The 27613-nt window shown below is 41.6% G+C and overlaps 1 protein-coding gene across 4 annotated transcripts in view; it reads left to right on the forward strand.

Annotated features, from left to right (window-relative positions):
• The window catches only part of DOCK9 (dedicator of cytokinesis 9), a 289698-nt gene that overhangs the window by 228606 nt on the left and 33479 nt on the right, over positions 1–27613 (forward strand). For 2 of the 4 annotated variants that reach the window (XM_040425282.1, XM_040425281.1), the window contains exons 36-45: positions 1320–1386; positions 1543–1590; positions 5368–5504; positions 13819–13934; positions 15540–15677; positions 16243–16425; positions 18877–18990; positions 21123–21338; positions 23589–23646; positions 26684–26790. In XM_040425282.1, the coding sequence (XP_040281216.1) occupies positions 1320–1386; positions 1543–1590; positions 5368–5504; positions 13819–13934; positions 15540–15677; positions 16243–16425; positions 18877–18990; positions 21123–21338; positions 23589–23646; positions 26684–26790 (1184 nt within the window). Of the gene's footprint in view, positions 1–1319; positions 1387–1542; positions 1591–5367; positions 5505–5952; positions 5997–13818; positions 13935–15539; positions 15678–16242; positions 16426–18876; positions 18991–21122; positions 21339–23588; positions 23647–26683; positions 26791–27613 lie in introns of all 4 variants that reach the window. The other 2 variants (XM_040425284.1, XM_040425283.1) reach the window with 1 other exon arrangement.

Consider the following 27613-nt stretch of genomic DNA (forward strand, 5'->3'; position numbering starts at 1 on the left):
TAAAGGGGTTATCGGGGTCTAAAAATGAGTGGTCACGTGACTGCGCCCTCTGTGGAGACTGTAATTTCTCTGACATCACCCCCAGGCCTCCCCCTCTGTCCGAATCCCCAGCCGGGTGGTGGTGATGTCAGACCAATGTGATCTTTGAATGGGCCGGTCAACGTTCTCAATCCAGAAGCAGGGTGGGCACAGTCCACTGTTTGTCATATCAAAGCTGTGCGGGAGGAGACAGCAAGAGGATGATGGAGGGTGTAGTGGGCGGAGTTCTTGGATCCGGGAAGGGTGTAGTAGGCGTTTACATTTAGCACGCAGCACCTATGATTTGGAGATTCGGGTCATAAACCATGGAGCGTGGTGGTAACATGGAGACTGACGTGAACACACAGGGCATTACAGCTTGCTGCATAGCCACAGACTAGTGAAAGTGCCAATGCAGACCCTTGTGCATAGGCATCAGTACTAGATCATGGAGCAATGGAAGATGGTGGCCTGGTCTGAGAAATCACTTTTTCTTTTAGATCATGTGGATGGCTGGGTGCATGTATGTCACTTACCTAGGGTTGAGATGGCACCAAAGTAAGAAGACAAGCTGGCAGAGGTGGTATGATGCTATGGGCTGTATTGTTCTGCAAACCCTTAGGTCCTGGCATTCATGTGGATGTGCCACTTAACCTAAAAATTGTTGCAGACCAAGTACACACCTTCACGGCGACACTATTCCCTAATAGTCGTAACCTCTTTCAGCTGGATAATGAGCTATGCCACACCTAGATTTGTTGTGAGGTCCATGCCTCAACAAGTCAGAGATGGTTTGGCGGCATGAGTAGGACCTGCTTTATTAGGCAGGTGGCTTTAATGTTACAGATGATTGATGTATAATTCTCACTGGGGGGCTCAGCTCCTATTTGGTCCTGATTCAGGCCTCTACATTCCCCTCCTGCCAGAGCCCACTCTTTACATTATCACATCAGCAGTGGTGGTGGCACCATCTCCAGCAGAGAACAGTGATATGACCCTTGTTTGTGGTGTTTTAGTGAGTGTGTAGAGGGAAGACGTGCAGTTTCACATTTTATAGGAAAGAAGAGACCCCTCCTCGGCCCGGAAAACACCTTGTAAATCATCAAAAATCTTAAAGCAATAGACATTCTAGTGCGTTAAATAGATTAATAGCTGACTTTAGTGTTTTTGTTAAATGCTTTCATACATACATCAGAATACTCTAGTCATTTGTAATAAGGATATATTCATCTTTATTTTATGTGAATTGCAGCTCCAATATATCTAGTAGTGAGTGATCATTCATTCCCTTTCTTCTTCAGATGCGCTGTTTACATATTGGAATAAAGCCACGACGTCAGAACTCATGGATTTTTTCACAGTCTCAGAGTACGTACCTTTATTTCATCTTCCCCGTATGGATAGATGTGTCATGTTGTGGCTTCAGAACAGAAGCAATAAAGGGACTGACGTTTACAAGCCTCCAGTTTACACATCTACATGTTCCCTATTATGATGTTTTGTATCCTCTCTCCATCTCTACAGAGTGTGCCTGCATCAGTTCCAGTATATGGGCAAACGATACATTGCCAGGTATAGTGTGCACTCATTTATCTATGACACCATTGTATATTTCTGCCTCCAAACAGTTTTTATTTTATTTTTTTGCTCAATATATATTATTCTGGCCCACCCTAAGCACTTCTGACTTTGTATCTGTATGAACTCTACATTTACCTACCAAGATAGTTTGACAGTTTAGGTCAAATAAGTTGTAAAAACAAAATTGTGTTACTTAAAGGGGTTGTCTCACCCCAGCAAATGGCATTTATCATGTAGAGAAAGTTAATACAAGGCACTTACTAATGTATTGTGATTGTGCATATCGCCTCCTTTGCTGGCTGGATTCATTTTTCCATCACATTATACACTGCTCGTTTCCATGGTTACGACCACCTTGCAATCAGCATCGGTGGCCGTGCTCGCACACTATAGGAAAAAGAACTGGTCTCTCTGGTGGCCGGGACCATGGGAGTGAGCATAGACTGGTGCTTTTTCCTATAGTGTACAAGCATGGCAGGGTGGTTGTAACCATGGAAACGAGAAGTTTATAATGTGATAGAAAAATGAGTCATGCCAGCAAAGGAAGCAATATAGACAGTTACAGTACTTTAAAAGGTGCCTTGTATTAACTTTTTCTACATGATAAATGTCATTTGCTGAAGTGAGACAACCCCTTTAAGCAGGGGATTGTTACTATCACAGATAGTCTTGGCAGATACATAACTCCTATCTAATATCGGTGCTGCCAGATAACAACACTGAGCAGATATAAGGTATATTATCACTGCTATTGTATTGTGTATGGCAAGCACCCATTAAGAACATTAATTGTATCCCACTGATACGGCCTAGAAACCCTGTCCCCTAAACAGGCACAGCTACTACCATTTATTCTTCGGATGGAATCTAAGAGACATTGCTGAAAATATGTAGGCTGTTATGTATTGAACACGAATCAGACTGAATAATTATTGTATAGTATCATCATTCTGCAATATTTGATTGAGTGATGAGGACAGTATGAGGTTGCTGAATGTATAATTGTTCATTCCATGGTAATTGAGTTAGAGGTTGTCCGGGTTTTTCTATTGATGATCTATCGTCAAGATAGGTCATCAATATCAGAATGGCGGGTGTCCGACACTCGGCACCCCAGCCGATAAGCTGTTTCAGGAGACTGTGCTCGCAGTGCGCATGTGCCTTCTCTCTTCCTGCTCTGTTGCTGTATGTCTATGGGACAGCAGCAGCGAACAGGAGGAGAGAAGGGAGATGGAACGTACACACTGCGTGCGCCGTCTCCTCAAACAGCTGATCGGCGAGGGTGCTTGGTGTCTGACCCCGCCGATCTAATATTGATGACATATATATATATATATATATATATATATATATAATTATAATTTTTTTTATTTATTTTTTGAAGAACAGAATAGAGTAGATAAGTCATACTCGGGCAAGTTCCGCACCGACGGTAAAGATATCCTGCAGAAGAACTGCCTGCCCGACTTCACTGCCAGACCCCAATGACTATAAAGGGATACGACAACTTTCCTACGTGAACGCCAGGTTTTGGCCAGACAGAAACTGGTGCATTCACCAGTTTTTGTCTGGACGAAATCCAGTGCTCATGCCAGAAACAGGCTGGATCCCATTATAGTCAATGGGCTCCAGCAGTGCGTGGTCCTAACCAGCTAGGCCACTCTAGATACGGTGCACTCTATTTCAGCCTGCCAGATAGCTTTACTGCAGGTGTGCAACTAGCCTTACCTATCCCCTGCTGCTACTTGCTGCTCCCTGCTTTTCGATAGCCTGCCAGTCTCTACTCCCTGTACCCTCTTGACACAGAAAATGTGGCCAATCAGCCAGTCACTGGCCACAGTAGTGACCCGCCTTATCCAGTGATGGGTCATACGGTCACATTTTCATGGTAGAGAAACCAAGTAGAGACCTGTGAAAGACCCAAGCAGTGGTAGAGGATTGCTAAGATGAGTATGACTTTTTTTATTTTACAAAATTCTGAGCCTTTAAAAAAAATATATAATTGTCCGTACAACCCGTTTATGAGCTCATGAACAAGGCAGCATTGTAGCTTAGTGATTCAGCTGTATATTTAGTGCCAAGAACAGGATTTGATCCCTTTGATCTTTTAAGATCTGGAAGCCTTTCCTAAAGTTGACTTTGAATATTCTTACATCTTACAGGACAGGATTTGGTCCCATCCTTGGCACTACTGCAGCATGAAGATGTAATACAGCCATGTGCATGAAGCCTTAAAGGGAACCTTTCGCCTTGAAAGTGCAGTGCAATCTGCAGGCAGTATGTTATAGAAATGGATGAGCAGATTGATACGTAGTTTTGGGGGGAAAAGGTAGTATGCCTTGTATTTTATTCATCTAAATCTGCGCCTTTTTCTTATCATGTGGGGAGTCCTAATCAGTGACCGACAGCTATATGTGTGTGCATATTGGCAAGGGAAGACTGTCAATCACTGCGTAGGATTGCCCACATGACTCCTGAGCTCAGAACGTGCAGAGATTTAGATGAATAAAAAAGTTATACTAAAACATTGCCCATAAAACGATATATCAGTCTGCTTAGCTACCTCTTTCATGCTGCCTGCAGATTAACACTGCGTTTTCATGGGGACAGAGCCTTTAAAATATATTCTATAATCACTATAAGGTGTCCCCAATCATTTGTCCCTATTAATAATATTAAAATCCATTCTGAACAATATACAAAGAGTAATTCCTTTTATTGCTTGAGCCTAACAGAACTGTACATCTATGTTCTACTACTCATGTTTTCTTAAATAGTTCATTATATGATTTTTTACTTTAACAGCATAAGCTGGCTATAGAGGTAAAGACTGTGCCGCAGTCCAGTGAGCGTCCCTGTATTTTCATGACTTACCCAAAGAGAGATTTTCCACTTTGTGGCCAATTTGCCCCCTGGAGAGTGGTTCATATCATGGGAAATGTATGTCTTTATGTCTCTTCCATATTTATTATTCCCAGAAGAGAGAAAACAATAAAAGTATCAAAATGTAAAATCAGAACAATCAGTGTTTTGACCAACAGTCTTTCCGTCTATGACCAGCTTTAATGAGGGGCTGTATACATTTTGTTCCTACGGCCTCCCTATTTTACACTGTGCACACTGACCAACCAATGTAACCCAGGTGTAAGCATGATACGTGGTGGCGAGTGCATGTTCCGGATATCTCACATGATAACCTGAATACTAAGGTTCACGGTATGTGTGTCTGGCGTTGGCCCTCACTTTAGCACTGGTGGTGGTACACATTAGGGAGCCAGCCATAGCTGACTGCTAACCCGGCTCACTCTTTCTGTTTCCCTCACTTGATTGCTGGCAAGTATAACAAAGTATATGGCTCTTCTCCCTTCCTGCCTGGTAAGACGCTCACGGTGCCTTGCTGCTTTTTACTCTCTTGCATGCTTGTGTGTATGGCATTTCTGATTAACCCTTTTGAACATTTCATAGGATAACTAATTGCATCAACACATTTTTTTTTCATCAATCTATGAGGCCATAGCTTGATTTAGGAGTTTCCTAATTCATTTCTAGTTCTGTAGAGTAATCTTCATGGGAGTAGACTTTGCCCAAGTCTTTGACTTTTGTTGCTTTGTTTTGTAGCATGTTGCCTTTACAGTTAATGACATTTTTGCTTTGGACCCAATTTTTGTTCAAGATTGTGTGTTTCTCTGCTTTACTAACTGCTCCCACTTCTCTGCAGTGGGGACACATCTAACTGGTGCTTCTATCCTATTTCCACTCATCTTGCAGGAACCAGGAGGGGTTGGGACCCATAGTTCATGACCGAAAGTCTCAGACATTACCTGTTTCCCGTAACAGAACAGGGATGATGCATGCCAGATTACAGCAGCTCAGCAGCCTGGATAACTCTCTCACTTTTAACCACAGTAAGTTCTGTGATGTTCTCCGCTATCAGCCGCCTCTTCCTGTACCACCACGACTCTGGCACGTGCCAAAGCCTCTCCACACCACACCTGGATTATAGAAGATTTCTCAGTCTGGGCAACATTTCATGTTTTTCCTTCCCTGAACAGGATTGCTCTTCAAGACCAGATGATAATGCGTGCCACACCACGATGTCAGCATTGTGCAAGCCTGAAGAATATACAGTGGAGAGGATCTCCGATTGTAGATGCTCCACATAGCAGATTGTATTTTCTGGTGGTCCAGTTTTTCTGACTACGTGTTGGCATGGTGGTGACAGTGGTGTTCTGCACACATTAACATCCTGGTGCCAGCTACGAAGTATACCCGCTGATAGGTGAGACTATACTGTCCACAGTTGTGTGTATGAAAAAGCATTCAATAATGAATTGACTTTTTCTGTGTTTTCAGTGTGAGAAAGATATCCAGTATACTTGGAATAGCTGTAGAAAATGGTAAGATTCAATCAGGTTGACATTGGCCTAGAAATCTGCATTACATTTAGCCAAACTTGTTATACTTCTCCTGCTTTGCTCCATTCTTTCCTTAGACCTCCTGAATGTTGTATAGTACATAACCCCAAGCACAGCGTCATATTAATTTATAGAGAGAGAGACCTGATTGCTTAGTGGCAAATGATTTTTATTTTTCTCTGGCTTCGTACTAACAACAGTGATAGGTTTTGTAGAATGAGCGCAGGCCATCTAAAGATCTCTGCAGTCCTGTGCAATTAGTTGTGCAGTATACCATTTATAATAATAAAAAGTAATAAAAAAGATAGCTCTAATAAATAAAAAAGTCCTAATAAATAAAAAATTACCAAAAAAACAGCTCCAAGGCCTTTAGCTTTGCATACACTTCAGTATGCAAAGTGCACTTGGTAGGACACCTGGAGGAGGAATGTTTTCTAGGCTAGTATTTTTATTGTGTAAGCTGGCACCATAGTGCACTTGCCAAATCAAAGACTTGTATGCATGCTTTGTGAATGGGGAGATGGAAGAAATGCTGACAGAAACCTCTGGCAGCGGCTCTTCTCCCAAGAACAAAATGATTGGGCATGTTGTACTCCACCTGTCTGATCCATATCTCCTCGATGTCTGGAAGCCTCCATATACATTAGAAGCTCAGCCAGGGCCACTGAAATAGGTGGGTTTAGCCAATATACACCTAATGTGTATGGCCAGCTTAAACTTACTATTGTAAGCCAGCGTTACGACCAAATGTGACGTAGGACGGCGATTGAGCAAATTGTTCTCCGCAGAATAGGTGGTGAACCTATAAATGCTGGAGACGGGAGAATGCTCTGAGGCCCTGTGTGAATAAAACAGTAGCATTTCTGCTTGACCACTGCTCCATTCACTACTATGAGACTGCCGGAGATAGTGGACCACTGTACTTGACCGTTCCATAGAAGTGAATGGAGTGGTGGTCAGGGATGGAAAACCCCTTTATAATGAGGTGGTACCAGTTCTACAACAGTGTAGGCATGCTGAGCATTTACTGCAGAAACATGCTTTTTATAATTCTCTTTATCTGGCCCACATCATTGCCCTTCATACTGGATGTTCCCTCTACTTTGTGTAGTTACATGTACATAGGAAATAGGAGCTTTATCTGCAGTATCATGCAAAAAGTCCATGGGTACGCTTTTTGGGGTAAAAAGTAGACCCTGTTTTCTAATTTTAAACCCCATTAAAGGGGTTGTCTCATCTCGCTGGTACTAAGGCCGGACGAGACACAGTCCCGACCACCAGCTGGCCGGAAAACAGCGTAGCACGCCAGTGCTGCTCGTTCCAATAGCTGGCGTTGTGGTTCATGGGAGCTATGGAAATAGCGTAGCACAGCAAGCTATGTTGTTTCCGAAGCGCCAGTGCACTTGGCTGTCTTTTGGCTAGCTGGTGGTCGAGACTGTGTCTTATGCCGTCTTAGTAGTGGCAAGATGAGACAACCCCTTTTAATCTCCTGAAATCCAGTTAAGACAAGCAGAGTTTGTTTTTCAGGTTTATTATTTGCCATGGACCCACTGGGCTGCAGGGTAGGCCACTAAACCAGATCCCAGTATTCCTTGTGTGGCTTGAACAGGATAATGGAAGAATGGTGTACTTGCCCATTACAGGAGATGCTGGAAGTGGTTTCTGCCAATGGCATAGCAAAGTTGTGCCTGTCTTATCATGTTCATAAACCCCCACAGATGAAAGTCATACACAGTTAGGTCTGATGACTATGGAAGTTACAACACTTAGCACCTACTCCATCAGTATAGCTGATTCTATCGTTCTGAGGTTCAGCTGTAGAAACTCATCAGTGGAAAGGCTTTTAAGATTTGTGCATGGGGAGATGGACTGTGAACTCTCTAGATAGTGTGCATTGAGAATATTCAACTCTTGAAGGACCAAGTTGTCACCATTAAGCATGGCTTCAGCAAGCTTGCATTGGTTATCTTTCTGTAGTTTCAAATGACCGTAGGTAAAATCGAGATTTACTATTCTGTCAGGTGTTTTAGTTTTGTATGAGGTTGTTCAGGATTAGAAAAAAATGGCTGCATTCATCCTAAAACTGCACCATACCTGTCCACAGGTTGTGTCTAGTTTTGCAGCTCAGCTCCATTGAAGCGAATGGGTAAAGGTGTCAACTTTCTGTAAATCAAGTACTTAAGTCAACCGTGATCAATAACATAAATTATGGTAAAAAATGGTAATATACAAATCTAAATGTAATATCTTTGTGCACATTACATCCATCCCATCATTTCTGTCACGGGACTTCAAGCTACTGCCATATTTAGCCAAGTAGTTGTTCTGGTGTGGTAGCAGTTTTTGGAGTTTGCTATATTTTTTTCTGAATATCTTGTGTAGGGTGTCATCAGTAGTTCATGTTTCAGCTCCAGAGGAATCCTGGAAAGCTCAAACATGGAGGCAAGGTTAAAGGGTCTTTCTGACATTTTCATACTGTTAACCAATCCTCAGGATAGGTCATTAGTATCTGATCGGTGGTGGTCCGACACCGTGGACCTCAGCCGATCAACTGTTTGAGAAGCCTTCTCTCTGCTTACCAAGCACAGCGCCTAACATTGTATAGAGGCTATGCCTGGTATCGTGCTCAGCCCGATTCACTTCAATGGGGATCATTGCGATACCAAGCCCAGCTGCTATACAATGTATGGCACTGTGCTTGGTAAGGAGCGAGAAGTCCACAGCGCTGTGTGCGCCAGTCCCTTCTCAAACAGCTGATCGGCGAGGTCCCGGGTGTCAGACCCCCACCGATTAGATACTGATGACCTAGCCTGAAGATATGTCATCAGTATCAAAATCTCAGAAAACACTTTTAAAGGGGTTGTCCAGAATAATGCAAACCTTGTTCCCATGTTTCTCTTACTTTGACTGTACAGATGGCCCTGTCGAAAGACACTGTGGACTTTGCTGATTCTTGCCTAGAATAGTGGACCAGCTACACGTGTATCCCTATAATCATATTAAAGTCTCATGCCCACACCACTCCAAAAACAGATATCAAATACAGCCAACTGCATAAAATTAGATTTTCTCCATAAATCCACCGACTAAAGTGAGTAAAATAGCATCAGGTTGTTATTACCTGTTGCTGTCAGATATGTCCTAGCCCGTGCAGTCTAGACATCTCTGTTTCTTTTTGCAGTGACATGGCATATGCTCCGTTTCCTCATTCACATTGCACAGTGTGATCCTGTACAGTAAGCATGGGGGAGATGCATGGCACTTGTGGTCATATGCAGGACTGCCCCCTATTCTTTTATGCATGCACCAAAACATATAAAGAAACCAAAAGCAGAATAAATATAACCAAAGCAATACTTTTGGTATATTGCCATATTTATGTATATTCATATTAGTTTATATTTGTAGAACCTTTAAAAAATTTTTTAAAAAAATAAGCTTTTATTCTGGGATAACCCCTTTAACCATAGAGGTATGCCTATTTCATCTGCATTTCTCGTTTGTTGTTTAGTTGTTCCATTAGTCATTATGGTTCTGCATTTTATTCCCAAATCTGCATTTTAATTCTGCAAAAGTCATTTGAAAGCATGCATGCTCCCCCTCTCCATTCATCCTCGCCCTGCTTGCAGTATGTTGTTACTGTCTCCTTACTTTTTCACTGTATTGGTAAGCCTATTCTGTGTGTCCAAGCTCCTGTGACACTTGCAACATGTACAAGGCCTAAACTATATGGGAAAAAATCAGCTTGAATGTCTAAGGGTACTTTCACACCAGCGTTTTTCTTTTCCGGCAAAGAGTTCCGTCACAGGGGCTTTATACCGGCAAAGAACTGTTTAGGCATATCCCCATGTATTCTGAATTGAGAGCAATCCGTTCAGGATGTCTTCAGTACAGTCGTTTTGACTGATCAGGCAAAAGATTAAACCGTAGCATGCTACGGTTTTATCTCCGGCGAAAAAAACTGAAGACTTGCCTGAATGCTGGATCCGGCATTTTTCCCCATAGGAATGTATTAGTGCCGCGTCCGGCATTCAAAATACCGGACTGCCGGATCCGTCCTTCCGGCCTGCGCATGCGCAGACCGGTAAAAATGTGAAAAAAGATACAAGACGGATCCGTCTGTCCGCATGACAAGCGGAGAGACAGATCCGTCCTTGCAATGCGTTTGTGAGACGGATCCGCATCCGGATCCGTCTCACAAATGCTTTCAGTCAGCGGCAGATCCGGCGGGCAGTTCCGACTATAGAACTGCCCGCTGGATCACACTGCCGGAAGTGTAAAAGTAGCCTAAGAAATGTGGTAATGTTCTAGAAGTGATGAAATGTCTTAGACGCCGTAAAAATGTGAAAAAAGATACAAGACGGATCCGTCTGTCCGCATGACAAGCGGAGAAACAGATCCGTCCTTGCAATGCGTTTGTGAGACGGATCCGCATCCGGATCCGTCTCACAAATGCTTTCAGTCAGCGGCAGATCCGGCGGGCAGTTCCGACTATAGAACTGCCCGCTGGATCACACTGCCGGAAGTGTAAAAGTAGCCTAAGAAATGTGGTAATGTTCTAGAAGTGATGAAATGTCTTAGACGCCGTAAATAAGACGTGGGAAATGGTTAAAAGTCAAAACACTCTTTAAGACCGTTCATTCTTATGAATATATGGAATTGAAAGGAAAAAATATTGTGTTGCTGCACTTTATCCTCAAGTACGTGATGCGACTCCTTTTTTATTACTTCTTGGATCAGTGGTCATATCTAAAAGCTCATTCACCCAAGAAATTCAAAATTGCTCTTTGTCACTGATTTAACAAAGCTGTATAGTAAAGGTGCTATTCACACCACATTTATGGACTACATCTGAAGGAGGTTTTGGTTAACGAAAAAGTATCTAATAGTGTGATGTCCTTATATACTATATGGAGAAACGTAATAGGACACATACACATTACTGGAGTTTTATGATATCCCATTCTAAATCCATAGGCATTAATATGGAGTTGGTCCCCCTAGTTTCTGGAGTGTGTCTGTGGAAATTTTAACCCATTTCATCCAGAAGAGCATTTATGAAGCCAGGCACTGATGTTGGACGATAGGGCCTGACTGTCAGTCTTTATTCTAGTTCATCCCAAACGTGTTTGATGAGGTTTGAGGTCAGGTATCTCATCCCACCATACTGTACCTTAATCAACCTTGCTTTGTGCACTGAGGCACAGTCATTCTTCCCAAAAATGTCCCCACAATGTTGGAAGCATAAAATTATCCTAAATGTCTTAGTATGCTGAAGCATAAAGATTTTCATCACTAGACCTAAATGGCATAGGCCAACTCCTGAAAAACAACCCCATGGCCCGTTCTTTCACAAATGTGTGTAACGGCAGACTGCATGGCTAGGAGCTAGATTTCATAAATCTGTGGCAAAGGGACTGAATGAAATTCAGTGATTAATACTTTAGTCCACATAGTATAGGTTTTTATTGGCCAACTGTATGCTATAGTAGTGTCCTTATGGCAAATGTTTGACAGGATTTAGCTGAGCGGAGTAGGCTCCTGCCTGGGCGCGCTCTGCTCAGCTCAAGGCTCTCTGTAGCACATCAGTTCTTAGAGAGCCTTGAGCTGAGCACAACGGGCCCAGGAAAGCGCCTACTACGCCCAGCTAAATCCTGGCATAGCACATCTGTACAGCTGAATTTAGCCAAGCTTGGGGGGAGCACAGGCAGGGGCAGCGATCTGTGCTCAGCCCTCAGTGAAATCAATACACCACTACAGCGGTGACATGTAAGCACCGGACTAGAATAATGAGTTTAAGGCGCGATAGCACGCAGGACTTCGGGTGCCTATTTCAGAAGGAAAACAGTATATAGAATTGATAAATAAAGTATATTATAAAAATAATCATTGTGCTATTGAGACCATGTTAAAAAATAACTAAACTTTTGTAAAACTTTCTGTTAAGCATACATTTTTGGTATTTTTAGGAAGAAAATGGAAAAGTTTTGCCGTATAACTACATGTCCCAAACGTGTTGTGAATAGAGCCTCAATATATTTATTATGGCTGTGTGTGCACTGCCTGTATCCAACCAACTTTTATCTGTGTTTACCACTTTTGTCGTATGCCAGATGTATATGTATACTTAAAAAAAAAAACTGACACGATTGTTTCCTTTTTGTATGTTTTGGTATAGTTGATGTCCTGTTCTTTTTTTTTTTTTGTATGGTGAATTGTATTTTATAGTTCTTCAGATGGAGCTAAATGCGCTGTATATTTTATGCCAATAGATTTGGATACATCTGCTATTTACTTAGAAAGTAATATACCAAATACTTTTTATGGGTCTGTAAAGAGTACTAGTCTACATTAGGTGTCCAGTACTAAACCAAACATACCGTATGCCAAAGGGACTTACCTTTGACATACATAATGCATTCATATATACAGTATATGGACATATACATCTGATATTTGCCAAAAACATGGTGTGAACAGAGCAGCCTCTAATGTAATATGCTAATGATTTGGGTAAAAAAAAAAAAAGAGTTGCTGCTTGACTTGCATGTACTGCTGTGGTTTCTCTGGGCTGGCCTTGTAATATCCCATATATATGCTCTTCATTGCACCAATTGTCTCTTCTTTACGGCATTGCTTCCTAATGAGACAGACTTGTTTGCTTTCTAGACTGTTAAAAAGATGATGGTACCTTGGAGAAAATTGACTGTGAAATGCCCATAGTCTTTGTAAAAGTTATAGTTTTACATATACGTACCCTTTGGAAAGAGCAAAATAAAGCTGCACTACTACTGCTCTTACTTGTATGGTCAGTCGGTAGTTTTAATACATATAGATGGTTTCTATAAAACTGATATAATCTTCATTGGAGGCTCTGTTAGGTATGCAGCACAACTTTTCTTCAGAGGAACCCAACAGAGCCCATTATAAGTCAGTGGATCTGTTGGACATTGCCAATGTTCTTCATGCGATGGGTCCAGCACAGCATTGTGGCATTTGTTATAAACACTGTGTGAACAGAACCTTATCTGTATGTCTGCTATCTGTGGCTGTGACTTGAGTGTAAAGCTTTATGCCATGAGTGTATATTTTTCCTTTGAGCAGTCATATTAATTGAACGTGCAAATTAAAGGCTAGGAAACCTTTGGAGACATTTTTTAGCATTGCATTTTACTCATTTTGGGCTGAAAATATATTTTTCAATTGGTCTTTGTTAAAAATGTTCAAAAGTTTCTGTTCTACAGCCTTCCCTTTCAGAGAATCTGCAGTCTACTGTTTTGTAGAGCCTATGTCAGGCAACTACCCTGACAGCTGTATGTTTAGCCCTTGTTTCTGAATTCCTGACAACTCATAAACACTCATAGCTATAGGAATATGGCTTAAAAAAGTGTTTATGAGCTGTCAGGAATTGAGAGACAAGGGCTAGACATACAGCCGTCAGAGTAGTTGCCTGAAAGAGTGCCTCCAAAACAGAAAGCGAGTTAGTCTGCAGATTCGCTGAAAGGGAAGGCTGTAGAACTGAAACTTTTGAACATTTTTAATAAAGACCAATTGAAAAAAAATAACTGTTTTTAGCACAATAAGAGTAAAATGCAATGATAAAAAAAAAAAATCCCCCAAAGGTTTTCTTAGTCTTTAACCATAATGATAGGTCACAGCCATTCGTGAATTCAGTTAATCTTTAATCCTTTGCTGCATTTTATGTTTTCGCAGTTATGTTATTTAATGAGCTGATCTGCTATTTAGTTGCATGTATGATGATTTATAACAAAAACCTTTACCGACTGCTCCTCTGTTTTTTTAGGCTACGGTCATTCAGATGCAGATATTCTTCACCAGTCGTTACTTGAAGCAAACATAGCTACGGAAGTATGCCTTACAATCCTGGACACGTTGTCATTATTCACCATGGCATTTAAGGTTTGTGGGGCTTTTTTGGGTTGAGATATGGGTGGGGGGAGGAGCGTTACCCCAATATTGTATGATGGCTAACTATAAAACAGTTTTTAGAATACATGACATAGATGCTGTCCTCTCTTACTGGAATTGCTGCTTCTCATAATAAGAATTGTTCCAGTCATAGATTATTATAAAATAACAATCTTTCTTAGCTGTAATAAATATTACCTTTTTTTTTTTTACTTATTTGCTGTATTTCCACATGTAAAGTTAATGTGCAATAGGTGGCCAGGTATAATTACTAAGTTGACTAAAAAGACTATTGCTTATTACATCAGGCATACATCAGCATCTTTTCATCTTACCAGTCTTGTTTGACCAAGTCCTCCTGTGTTTTAGGCTACTTGGATATTCCAGGAATAGTTGAGCAAACCACATAATACTGTTGTTTTTAGGATCTTTTGGTATACTGGTATTTTTTCTGAGCTTTTATTAAATGGGTCCACCAATGATAACTTTGTGGCACACCATCTCTGGTCCTGAATATTGGTATGTTTCTTAAAGGGTGTATTTAGTTTGTAAAACCTATTCTCAAATACCCCACTAAGTTAACACATGGGGCCTCCCAGAGTGGCTACAAAGAGCATCTCTCTACTGAGGACCTATCCTGTCCTACATTACACAGACAACCCATTGCCTGTTTGATGCCTGATTCCCCCTGTGGTGGACACTACTGGATGGATTCAGGCATAATCAAGTGCTATTGCCTCATGAAGATGCAGTCAGGTAGTATTACTGCATAGGGTGCAGTTATGTCCTAACATCTATTCTATGTTTCCGTGTACCAATGTTATTTGCCCCTCTTGATGCCCACTTTTGATCTTTTACAGTGCTATTCAGCTGGAATATATCTTAGGGCTCTTTCACACTTGCGTTGTTGGGTTCCAGCATAGAGTTCCGTCGTCGGGGCTCTATGCCGGAAAAATCCTGATCAGGATTATCCCCATGCATTCTGAATGGAGAGAAATCCGTTCAGGATGCATCAGGATGTCTTCAGTTCAGGACCGGAACGTTTTTTGGCCGGAGAAAATACCGCAGCATGCTGCGCTTTTTGCTCCGGTCAAAAATCCTGAACACTTGCCGCATCGACGGATCCGGAATAATAGCCCATTGAAATGTATTATTCCGGATCCGTCCTAACATCTTCAGTTGATACGACGCAACGACGGATCCGGAAGTTGCGTCTGCGCCTGCGCCAGGAAGTAGGAAGGACTTGGCTGGCGCGAAAAGAGACTGATCCGGAAATCCTGAAGCCAACATCAACATTTTCTTTCCGGATCTGTCGTACGGATCCGGACCCATACCGGATCCGTGAGACGGATCCGGGGAAAAAACGTTGATGTTGGCTTCAGGATTTCTGGATCAGTCTCTTACCAAAAAAGCCGGAAAGACGCATCCGGAAAGAAAAAATTATGCCGCCTTACGCGTTTTTCCGGATCCGGCGTGTAATTCCGGCAAATGGAGTACACGACGGATCCGGACAATGCAAGTGTGAAAGAGCCCTTACTGCTTTTCTTGTTGTTGTGGTACTACATAAAACGTCTTATGGTATTTTTGTTTCTCCAGAACCAACTTATTGCTGACCATGGTCACAATCCCTTGATGAAGAAGGTGTTTGATGTGTATCTGTGCTTTCTTCAGAAAAATCAGTCTGAGACTACGCTTAAAAATGTCTTTACTGCATTGCGGTCTTTAATTTATAAGGTCAGTGTGGTGGGCCTGATGTAAAAGTTAATAGTTTTTTATTTTATGTTGGCTTTATTTTGCAGTCCTCATCTCTGTAGAATTTGTACCCATACTATGTTCATCATACACAGCAAAAGTCCTTCAATCCACTATCATTGAGACCTGCTAGGTGCTGGATTATCAGAGAGCCACATAAACGTGTGTATAAAATGCAATTTTATGGGCATATAACCTTCCAGAAGGAAACCTAATATAAAATGTTAACACAAAATACACTATGGATTAAAAAAAAAAAGAGGAATGTCCACATTTGTCTTCCACTTTTGATCATGTGAAATTCCACATTATATTCTAGTTCAGGTCTGGATGATCAGAATTTATGGATTATACATTCCAGGTTGAGTAAATGTCTCTGCAATAATATAAAATATATTTATGACGTGATCCTTTACATCATAAATACAGCGTTTCACCACGTAAGCTGCAGTGTCCGGATCATAACCCATACCATTCTTTCTAATGTTTCAACCTGTAATTATGGACAGATCTTTCACTGTAATATGCTTGTTTCTTTACCTCTCAGTTTCCATCAACATTTTATGAAGGAAGAGCTGATATGTGCGCTGCCTTGTGTTACGAAATTCTTAAATGCTGCAATTCCAAGCTAAGCTCCATCCGAACTGACTCCTCTCAGCTCCTGTACTTCTTAATGAGGAATAACTTTGACTACACTGGAAAGAAGTCTTTTGTCAGAACTCATCTACAGGTGATTGCCGTGTGACTTGTATGTGGTTTCTCGTGGCTTAAAATATGGAGAATAAAGACAGGCCTAGCACTTGTAGATTATGTGGACGTCATTCACATTTTAGGCTACTTTCACACTTGCGTTAGGAGCGGATCCGTCTGGTGTCTGCACAGACGGATCCGCTCCTATAATGCCAACGCTTGCATCCGTTCAGAACGGATCCGTTTGCATAACCATGAACAAAAAAAAAAATTTTTTTTTTTTTTTTTCTTGTTCATGATAATGCAAACGGATCCGTTTTGACTTTACATTGAAAGTCAATGGGGGACGGATCCGTTTGAAGATTGAGCCATACTGTGTCATCTTCAAACGGATCCGTCCCCATTGACTTCCATTATAAGTCTGGACGGATCCGTTCGCCTCCGCACGGCCAGGCGGGCACCCGGTGTCCGCTCACTGAGCGCTGGCAGGCGGATGCATTCTCAGTGGATCCGCCTCCATTGAGAATCCATCAGGGCTGGACGGCTGCGTTCGGGACCGCTCGTGAGCCCCTTCAAACGGAGCTCACGAGCGGACACCTGAACGCAGGTGTGAAAGTAGCCTAACTTTGCAGGCTAACTTCTAAAATTGGTACTTTCCATTCATTTAAACCTTACATTGCTGTTGTTCAAAAAAATCCACGTAAGTTCCTCTCCATGATCTCAACATAGAGTTTTCGGGAGGAAAACCAGATTAGCTCAAAACTCTACTATGTATTGCCTCCCTCCCTAAAGAGGAACAATTGATGATAGAGCAAGAATTCCATATCTGTTTTCGACTAGATCATTAAGACTTGCATTACTTTCATTATGTGATATTTGATGTGGATTCTTCATGGCCATTTCTGTACATGTCATGTTGCTTGTCTTCTTATTGAAATTTGGAAAATAAAGAATACATGAAAAAAAAAAAAAAAATGTGAACCCCTTTAAGAAATGAGCTCTAGGTTGGATATAGCATTGTTACTGACATATAACTACTCAACAAAAAGTAGACCAAATTACATAGGTTACATTGAAGTCTTGTCCTTCGGGGTGATGAACTTGACAATTTCATGGACAGTATTGCATTCAGGTGATCTAGTATTAAATGAACAACATAAGAACTAATGTAAGGTAGAGTAACCACCCCCACACTCCCAATCCACAAAAGAGCCCAACCTCCTCAATTCCACCTTGCCCGCTCTCTAGTTAGATCTTCTATCAGTTAGACCTACTAATCTACCTAACCGCCTGCTCCAGACGTCCTAATGTCCCTCTCAAGCTCTCCTGGAAGTACCATGTGGTTGTGCTGAAAGGTTTCAGGGATATCTATCTGCATAATTCTTCTCATATTATTCCGTACCATCTCCCAGTAAATGGGAAGAAAGGGATGCAAATGAGCTCTTAACAAGCTCTGCCTCTAATGCCACCAGATGTAAGGCAGCTATCCTAGAAGTCAATATTCAGCCTTTAAAATAAGCCTTTTTAAGCTGATCATTGACTCATAGTATAGCTGCCTTACATCTGGTGGCATTAGAGGCAGAGCTTGTTAAGAGCTCATTTGCATCCCTTTCTTCCTAGAATTCCAGAGGAGCATGTATGGCCTATAAGTCTCCTCACTCCGATTTAAGGCGCTCTCACCCCAAGGAGAGATGGTAACCCCCAAACCCAGTAAATGAAGTTTGTGGACAGGTCCAGATACCATGCAAAAGATCCGTATTCAGCGTATGGCACTCCAACAACTGGATAACCAGCCTTTCAGTCTTTAACAATAAACGTGATTCATAGAAACCATATATTGCCTTGTGTATTAATGTAAACTGGGTTTCCCTCGAAATCTCATTTGGTTCTGCTCTTCTAACTCTCATCCAGCCCCTCAGTATCTTAGTATGCAAACCTGGGATATTAAAATCTTTCTCCTAGGACTTAAACAGTTTAGAGGGAGATATCCGTTGAGAAGTCCTTCTTATTTTAGCTGAAATGTCTGATTTAAGACTGATGCATCGATTCCGAAGTTAACAATAGATCATGTTAGTTGGAAGGGAACTCCTTCATGAAATCTCTGAGTCTTGGCCGTAAGAAGCTCATGACCCAGTGATATGCCGGGAAATCTCTGGGAAAGTGAAATATTTTACAGGATCTTGACTGTTGTGTTGGATTTCCCCTCTTCTCATCAGATATTATGTATTGGTATTCATGTATCTTAGTTATGTATTGTTTATTTTTGCATTTTTTTTAAACTTTTTTATTAACAAAAAGGGAAAAAAAGCATTGATATCTCACATTCCATTTTACATATCATAATACAAACAGAAGTATAGGATCTATGGTTACATCTTCTCTAACCATTACACTGTTGCTAATACATTATCCGGATGTTAGAAATTGCAGTATATGTTACCTTCGTTTCTGCATTTTAACCTTATTTATGTTTCATGTCTGCACTTTACAGGTGATCATATCAGTGAGCCAGTTAATAGCAGATGTGGTTGGAATAGGAGGCACACGATTTCAACAGTCCCTCTCAATAATCAACAACTGTGCAAACAGTGACCGTCTTATTAAGGTTAGTAAATAATGGAGGAAAAAAAACATGTGGATGAATATTATTTTATTTATTAAAAAGTCACTGCAATTAGGGTTACCACCAACAGGGGGAGCTCACTTGCTTTATTCCAGTATTGACCAATTCCTGCTGCTTTGATCTTCACCAGATTACTATACATAGTTCTTCAACTTGTATATCTGTGCATATAATAGAAATGTGCTTTTAATTGTGTCATTACATACTGTAATGTGCTGAGTATTGTATATGTCTGCTGTTAATCTACTGGGTCGGTGCTGGGTTTTACAGTGGTGTACAATATGACAGAGTATTTCCACTTAAAATGTAAAAATGGCCTTTTCACATGGATGTCTGTTCCTGAGAAGAGTAAAAAATATATATACCGTATTTTTTGCCCCATAAGTAGCACTTTTTCCCCCCTTAAATTTGGGGAAGCCGCTAGTGCGTCTTATGGGGTGAATACATAGGAAGAGCAGCCTGCGATGTACCAGACATCCGAGTTATCTGAAGAGGTAGAGCCTGGCGGCCGCAGCATGTGTTTGCTGACGGGAACGGCCGTGGCGTGCACTGGGTGGTAGGGTCAGGTCTGCTGTAGCTGGTGTAGGGTGATAGAGACCGGCTAGCCCTGTCTGTTGCTGGTTGATGCAGGCTGCGCTGCATAGGAACAGCAGCCTACGATGTACCAGACATCCAAGTTACCTCAAGAGGTAGAGCCCTGCGGCCGCAGCGTGCGTTTGCTAATGGGGACCGGCCGCGGCGTGCGCTGGGTGGTAGGGTCAGGTCTGGTGTAGGGTGATAGAGACCGGCTGGCCCTGTCTGGTGCTGGTTGATAAGGACCGGCCGGCAGATTTGCAGTGAGAACGTTGGTAGGAATGCGGGAGCAGACAGATGAGGGGCAGAGAAGGCTTTTCTGCCACACATGCCTGCTCCCCCTCTAAGTCTTCACACTGCCTGCTCCTGTGTACAAGGCATGGGGGCTAATGAGAGGCATGGGGGGCTGATCTGAGGTCTGAATGGGGGTCTCATTAATATTGGGGCTCTTATCTGAGGTCTGATTGGGGGTCGTTTACTTTGGGGTCTGAGCTGAGATCTGATTGGGGGTCTGATCTTAGGTCTTATTGGAGTCTTATTAACATTGGGGGGTCTGATTGGGGCTGTCAGCTGAGGTCTGAATTATATTGGGGGTCCGATTGTTGGTCTGACCTTAGGTCTAATGAAAAATATTTTTTTCTTATTGTCCTCCTATAAATCTTAGGAGCGTCTTATAGGCCAGTGCATCTTATAGGGCGAAAAATACAGTATATATATTTGTACCATGTTAGCCAGTAAATAAAAGATGAAAAAAGATTGAGATTCCTCAGTGGTTGATACCTTTTTATGGTTAACTAAAAAGATGATGACAAAATTGCAAGCTTTCGAGGCTACTTGGGCCTCTTCGTCAGGTGTCTCTTAAGACCGTGTCTGAAGATTCACAGATTTATAAATCTGTATTTATCTGTATAAATCTGTGAATCTTCAGACACTGTCTTAAGATTTTGTCATCATCTTTTTAGTTAACCATTAAAAGGTATCAACCACTGAGGAATCTCAATCTTTTTTCATCTTTTATTAACATGGTACAAATATATATACCGTATTTTTTGCCCTATAAGATGCACCGGCTTATAAGATGCTCCTAAATTTTAGAGGAGGACTTCCTGAGAAGTTGATTCAAATTTTTCAACCAATATGGCTTTTGAAAAATGGCTTTCACAACTGAATATAAAATGCCTGTATCTCTGCAACAATATATGTGCATTGGGACAAGTGATCACTCGTCCCCATACAGCAAAGGCATTTGTTGCATGTAAATGCAACTGTCACCTCTTGTAACAAGCAGGAAATTATCTGGAACGAATGGTTCATTCCCAATAATTGCTTGCTCTGTCTGCCCATGTAGACTTCATGTAGATCTGTTCTGCCCTAGCTCTCTTGAGGTCAAAAAGAAAATTGGCTAAACATTTTCTTATGGAATAACCAGTCCACTTTCCACTTCTCCTAATCTAATTGGTAAACCCAGATACGGAGCATAGTTTGTTTTGTTCTGTCTGTCAGTGGTATTTAATCATTCACGTTTATTGTCTGTTTTCTAGCATACAACGTTCTCTTCTGATGTCAAAGATCTGACTAAAAGAATCCGCACAGTCCTTATGGCCACAGCTCAAATGAAGGAGCATGAGAATGATCCAGAAATGCTTGTTGACCTGCAGTACAGTCTGGCCAAGTCCTATGCCAGCACCCCAGAGCTGAGGAAAACCTGGCTTGACAGCATGGCCAGGATCCATGTCAAACATGGAGACTTGTCAGAGGTAGCAGACTTTCTGTTCAAATCTATCTTGTATGACCTTTTTATATACGTATATATGTTCCCAGATGCACAGTATAAATTATTTTATTATTTTGGTTACTAAATAAGGTGTTAAAGGAGCACCATGCATATAACATTTATGACTTGTCAGTTTGATATGCCTTAAATATCTGCTTGGTGGGCATTTGACAGCTGGAACCCCCACTAGTCCTGTAACAAGGGTTCCTGATTGAGCAGTTAGTCCTCTAAAAATCAGACATATGGTCTGATATGTGTTCACTGAGCTTTATTGTACTGTTCTCATCTGGATTTGATACACTTGCATTAACCTGGATGTTAACAAATTCTTTGTCATATGATATCAGTTCAAATTTACGTATCCTCTGTTAGCCTACTTGCACTCCTATGGTAAAGTATCCGCTTTTCCAGCAGATGAACAGCCTACGGGAGTTCATCGCACCCGGCATAGCCGGATAGGACCATGCACCCCCAAAGTCCTTTGATTATAATGGGATTTTTTCGTTATAGTCAGTGGGCCCTGGCAATGGTATCTGGCTAGGCCGGATCCGGTGAACTCCAGCAGGCGGTTCCTCTGCTGTAACAGCCTGCCGGATACCTTACTACAGGTGTTAAACTAGCCTTAGACTAGTTTCACACACACACATTCTACTTTTTTATGCCACTTTTCTTAATGTTTTTGTATGCAAAATATTTTGTGGCCAAAAACACTGTGGTCAAAAGTTATCTTAATATCTGTAGAGAAACATGATGCACACTACATACAAAGGGTGTCACTTATTAAAGAGAAATACTCCTAATTTAGGCGTATCTCTGGTGCAGATTGTGGAGCAAAGGAACTTTGCACCGCAATCTGCGACTTCTCCCCACTCGTGCCAGGCCTAAAAAAAAGTCGGTGTGGGCAGGGAAGGGGACAGAACAGCAGGCCCGTCTCATTCACCATTTTCTACACCTGTTTTAGGCGTAGAAAAGGGTCTCTTCATTACTCTGGCGGATTCACCGCCAGTGCAGGGGTTAGTAAAACCGGTGTCTAAAACGCCGGTCTTAATAAGTGTGCCCCAAAGTTTTGGTTTGTGACAAATTAGTGGCATTTTTGGGTCAGTGACAGTTTTTTTTTTTTTGTTTTTGTTTTTTTTCTGGAGCATGCTCTGGGTTGTAGTGTTTTTCTGACATTTTTCACCATAGACTTTTCTATAGGCCTTGAATAAGGCCATAAAAACATATATGGTAATAATTCAATAACAAAATAAAGAAAAAACACTAAAGCCACATGTGAAAATGAAAAGCTATAAAAAAAATTGAAATGTTTTGTGTGTAAAAAAGCAGTTATTGTAGGCAGGGTGAGAGTTGAGATCATTTACCTGTGTCATCTGTAGATCAAGGTATACGTACATAAATACATCCATCTATATGCTGGTCTAGTGTTATGTTATATTGCTACGTCAAGTGCTTATATATTTAGTCTCCCAATCGATGAAAGCTAAACAGTGGCCTAGATTGGGGGAAAAAAGCACTACTGGGTTCCTAAGGCCTTATTCACCCCTCAGTTATTTGGTCAATGACTTCCATCAGTGATTGTGAGCCTAAACCAGGTACGGGGCAAAAACACAAAGCAGGTGTAAAGCTTTGCCTTATACCTTACCTCTGTAGAGGCTCTACTTCTGGCTGTGACTCACAATTAATGTTGAGCAAAGTGATCTTCGGATAGTTAATCCAAACTTCGGAAAAATACTGTACGGAGATCCCTCTCCGTACAGTATTAGAATGTATGGGCTCCAATGAGACAAAGTAAGTTATTCGTGAAGTCACGTATGACTTTGTTTAATAACTTTTGTAGTTAATTTTTAAAGTGGAAAACCACTTTAACACTTGAAACCGAACTCATACTAGTCTGAACCGAAGCAGAGTTCGGTTTCAAGTTTTAAAGTTGTTTCCCACTTTAAAAATTGACTACTGAAGTTATTCAACAAAGTCACGGGCGACTTCGTGAATAACTAACTTCGGCTCATCAGAGCTCATACATTCTAATACTGTATGGAGACTGATCTCTGTACAGTACCATTCCGAAGTTTTCAACTTGAAGCATCTGAAGCTCACTTCACTCAACACTACTCACAATCACTGATGGAAATCACTGACCAACCACTGACTGTGTTAATAAGGCCTAAGGCTACAGACATTTGAGTACGAGAAGCACTCTGTTTCTGATTGTGTCCGTTTTCCTGTCTTGCAGGCAGCAATGTGCTATGTACACGTGGCTGCTCTGGTAGCAGAATATCTCCTGAGGAAAGGTGAGCGTGGTATCAGTAACATGTGTTGTTCAGTCTTATCACTCTTCATTTATCATTTGAGCTGCTTCCAGTGAACAGAAATAACACTATAAAGTATTGATAATAAATTACAGAAGGCTGCACACGGATTTCACTTATTTACAGCTTTCATTTGCTCTGTTTATTCAGGCATATTTTAGATTATCTTTTCTAATATGCCTTGTCACATTAGCAGCACCTATGCTCCTTTGTAGCCTTACTTTTTACTATTCTCTTATAATCTGTTATACATAATAGTGAGAACTCTTCTATAAACACTGTTCCATTGTTCCTCTGAAGTTGCAGCCATGGGGTGTTAGTGTGCCACTACGCAAAACTGCAGTGATCTGCCCCAGTTTCCTGGCAAATTTAGGTGAAGTATATAATAACACGTACTCCATCTGTACTTGCCAAGAAATCTCTGCTTTACATGCTGTTTTTAAAAACCGACGGTCTGCATTAAACTAGCAAAGACACTCTCCCATTAACATCCCATAATGACCTGTATGCATCTTGTATCACTAGTTCACCCAATGTAACTGTGATACCTATAATGAGACCATTCATTAGGTCAATAGAAGTTACAATGCCAGTTTCCTTGTAACTTGATTATTGTGCTGTAGAATGAAGAGAGATAGAAACATATCATACATAGGCGAATTCCAATATTATGGCCACAGCTAGTAACCATCGTGTGCAGCTAGACAGGCTGGGAGTGACTCAGTAAGGTCCTGGTAGGTTGTCACTGGTATGTGAAGCCATGCTGACTGCAGTGCATCCCACAACTGATGGAGGGAGCGTGGGGGAGGATCCATATAGCGAACAGGACGATCAAGGTGGTCCCACAGATGCTCAATTGGGTTCAAATCTAGGGAATTAGGAGGTCTGGGTAGTACTTGGAATTCTTGGTCATGCTCTTCCAACCAATGTCAATGTCTAGATGTATGACATGTCACATTGTCTTGCTGGAAGATCCCATCCGCCCCAGGGAAGACAATCGGCATGTATGGCTGTATGGGATCTGCAAGGATGAATCCATACCCAATTCAGTTGAGAGTGCCTTCCACATGGATGAGTGTGCCCAGAGAATGCCACGAAAACATTCCCCAGAATATCACCACCTTGTGTTCTTCCAGCAATGGTTGCAGGGTGTTTCTTCTCTGATGTTTCTCACCTGACACGCTAACGTCCATCCATTCGATGAAGCAGAATACATGACTCATCGGAGAAGGCCACCCTTTGCCAAGCAGTAGAGGTCCAAATCTGATACTGCAGGAAAAAAATTGAAGCCTTCTCTGTCAATGAAACTTCATTAACAGAGGTGCAGTGACCATCCATCTGTTTTGGAGCCCCACATTCAGTAAGGTTTGCTGAACTGTTGTTTTAGACGCACGTTTGGTAGCCCCCTGGTTCATTTTTGTGGTGAGCTGCACCACTATAACATGTTGGTCTACCCTTGCGCACCTTTGTAGCCAATGTTCACCTCTCAATCAGTGGCATGTGGTGCTCCTCAGTTTCCATACCGCTTATTCACAATGGTGCCATCTGTCCACTCATGATAAACTTTCACCACAGCAGCACGAGAACAGTTCACAAACTGCACAGTTTCAGAAATACTGCCACCCTTGGCCTTAAAACCAGTAATCATCCGTATTTGCAATGCTGATAAATCGCCCCTTTTACCCATAACAGCAATGAGGGATATGTGTGCAGACAGCCTATCCCACACCTTATATACCCACCAAGCCAGCTCAGCACACGTGACTTTCTTCATGAGCTACACGTTGCCAACGTAGAAAGTAGGAAGCGGTTGTAATAATGTGACTACATGCTGTTGTCAAGAGCAGGTAACTACACCAAAAAACACTCCCACCAAAAAAAAATAAAGGTGCATGTAATGAAGTTAATGTTCTTACTGGTGGTATGTAGGAAACAATAGAGAAACTGACTTCCTGTCCTCACATAAGACACTGGGTGAGATTAAAATCTCCTGCATGGCCAGATGATGTGTTCTATTTATGAAGAGTCATACATTAGGCACATATTTCAGCTGTCCATGCCCCAGAATGAAATCTACGGCGGCTCAAACAGGCCGTAAAAATATATTTTTTGTTGTCCTTCTTTAAAGGGGTTCTTGGTTTTGCACAATCCCTACTTTTGCTGGAAGGGCCTCCTAATGATCAGCATATGACAGATGCCTCCCCCCTCCCTCCTCAGACCGCCACCCGTCTTGATCTGTGGTGAAACTTTCCTGCAGCACCACCACAGGTGGAAAGAAGTATTACACAATGCCCAATTAAATCAGTAGGTTGTCTGTGTAATGCAGGATCCCGTCTGTAGTCGGTAATTCAGAGCATTGAAGTGGAAGTCTAGATATTGGTTGGAAAGTTGATGTGAAGAAGGATAGAACTATAAATACATGGTCATTTAGGCCTTTGTATAAGGGTCCATTCACACGTCCGTTTTTTCTTTCCTGATCTGTTCCGTTTTTTCTGGAACAGATCTGGACCCATTCATTTTCAATGGGTCCTGGAAAAAAAACTGACAGCACAATGTGTGCTGTCCGTTTCCGTTGTTCCGTTGCGCATGTCCGTTTAAATATAAAACATGTCCTATTCTTTTCCTGAAAAATCGGATCCTGGTACAATACAAAGTCAATGGATCCGCAAAAAACGGAAGACATTCGGATGTCATTACGTATGTCATCCGTTTTATACGGAATCCGTTCCTGGAAATTACATTTTAATTTTATTTATTTTTTTAAAGAAATCCAAACAACTTTATTTGCTTATTGAAATTCATACATGTTTCCGTTTTTTGCGAATCCGCAAAAAACGGATGACATATGGATGACATACGGAAACATTTTCAGGAACAACGGATCCGCAAAAAACGGACCGAAAATCGGATTATAGAAAAATACTGACGTGTGAATGTAGCCTTATAATGACAGTCTCTCTGATCATTGGACGCTTTATTTAAATGTGTTAATCTAAGGCATGATCTTTGGTATTCCCAGGAATGTTTAGACAAGGTTGCTCAACCTTTAGAGTGATCACTCCAAATATTGATGAGGAGGCCTCCATGATGGAAGATGTTGGAATGCAGGATGTTCATTTCAATGAGGTACGCTGGTGTATTTAACATGGATATTGCAGATAATTTCTGATCGTGCTTTCCCTTATGCAAAATATATCTTAGTAGACTCAATGGTATTCCAGTCACACTTCTGTCTGTCATTGGATATAACCAGGAAGAGAGATGAAGACTTGCATTAGTAGCATGGCATTTGACTTGGCAGCGAAATATCAGCACGTTCACATTTCTTCAAGCAGAAGACACACTGCCAGAAGTGAACACACTGAATTTCCACGCTGTTGTGGAAACCATCAATATCAACATCTAACAGTGGCGAGCACTAACCTGGAGGGCAGCTTGTGGTACATTCTAAACTTCTGAACCACCAGTGGCATGGACAAAACTATGGGAATATAAACTAGGACGCTGCCTGCAAATGTACACCCAGTACATGTGGGCACTGGCAATAAAGGTCTCTACTCGTGAGACCTATTCACTAAGGAATCTAGATGTAATTTTCGGTATTTATTTAGGATACGCTTTGGGGGAATAAAATCTGAAAGTAGACTTGCACTTAGATCTTGGCATTGCGCTTGCTAGTTAAGTCACGCTTGTGTTGCCTACTTTCTGGTTAAGGCTACTTTCCCACTGGTGTTTTGGATTTCCGTATGTGAGATCCGTTCAGGGCTCTGCACAGACGGATCCGTTCAGATAATACAACCGTCTGCATCTGTTCAGAACGGATCCGTTTGTATTACCTGTAACATAGCCAAGACGGATCCGTCTTGAACACTTTTTGCCAGATTGTGTCATAGAAAACGGATCCGTCCCCATTGACTTAGGCTACTGTCACACTGGCGTTTTGGTTTCC

Source organism: Bufo bufo, chromosome 3 (assembly GCF_905171765.1).
Source record: "Bufo bufo chromosome 3, aBufBuf1.1, whole genome shotgun sequence".
NCBI classification, from domain to species: Eukaryota; Metazoa; Chordata; class Amphibia; order Anura; family Bufonidae; genus Bufo; species Bufo bufo.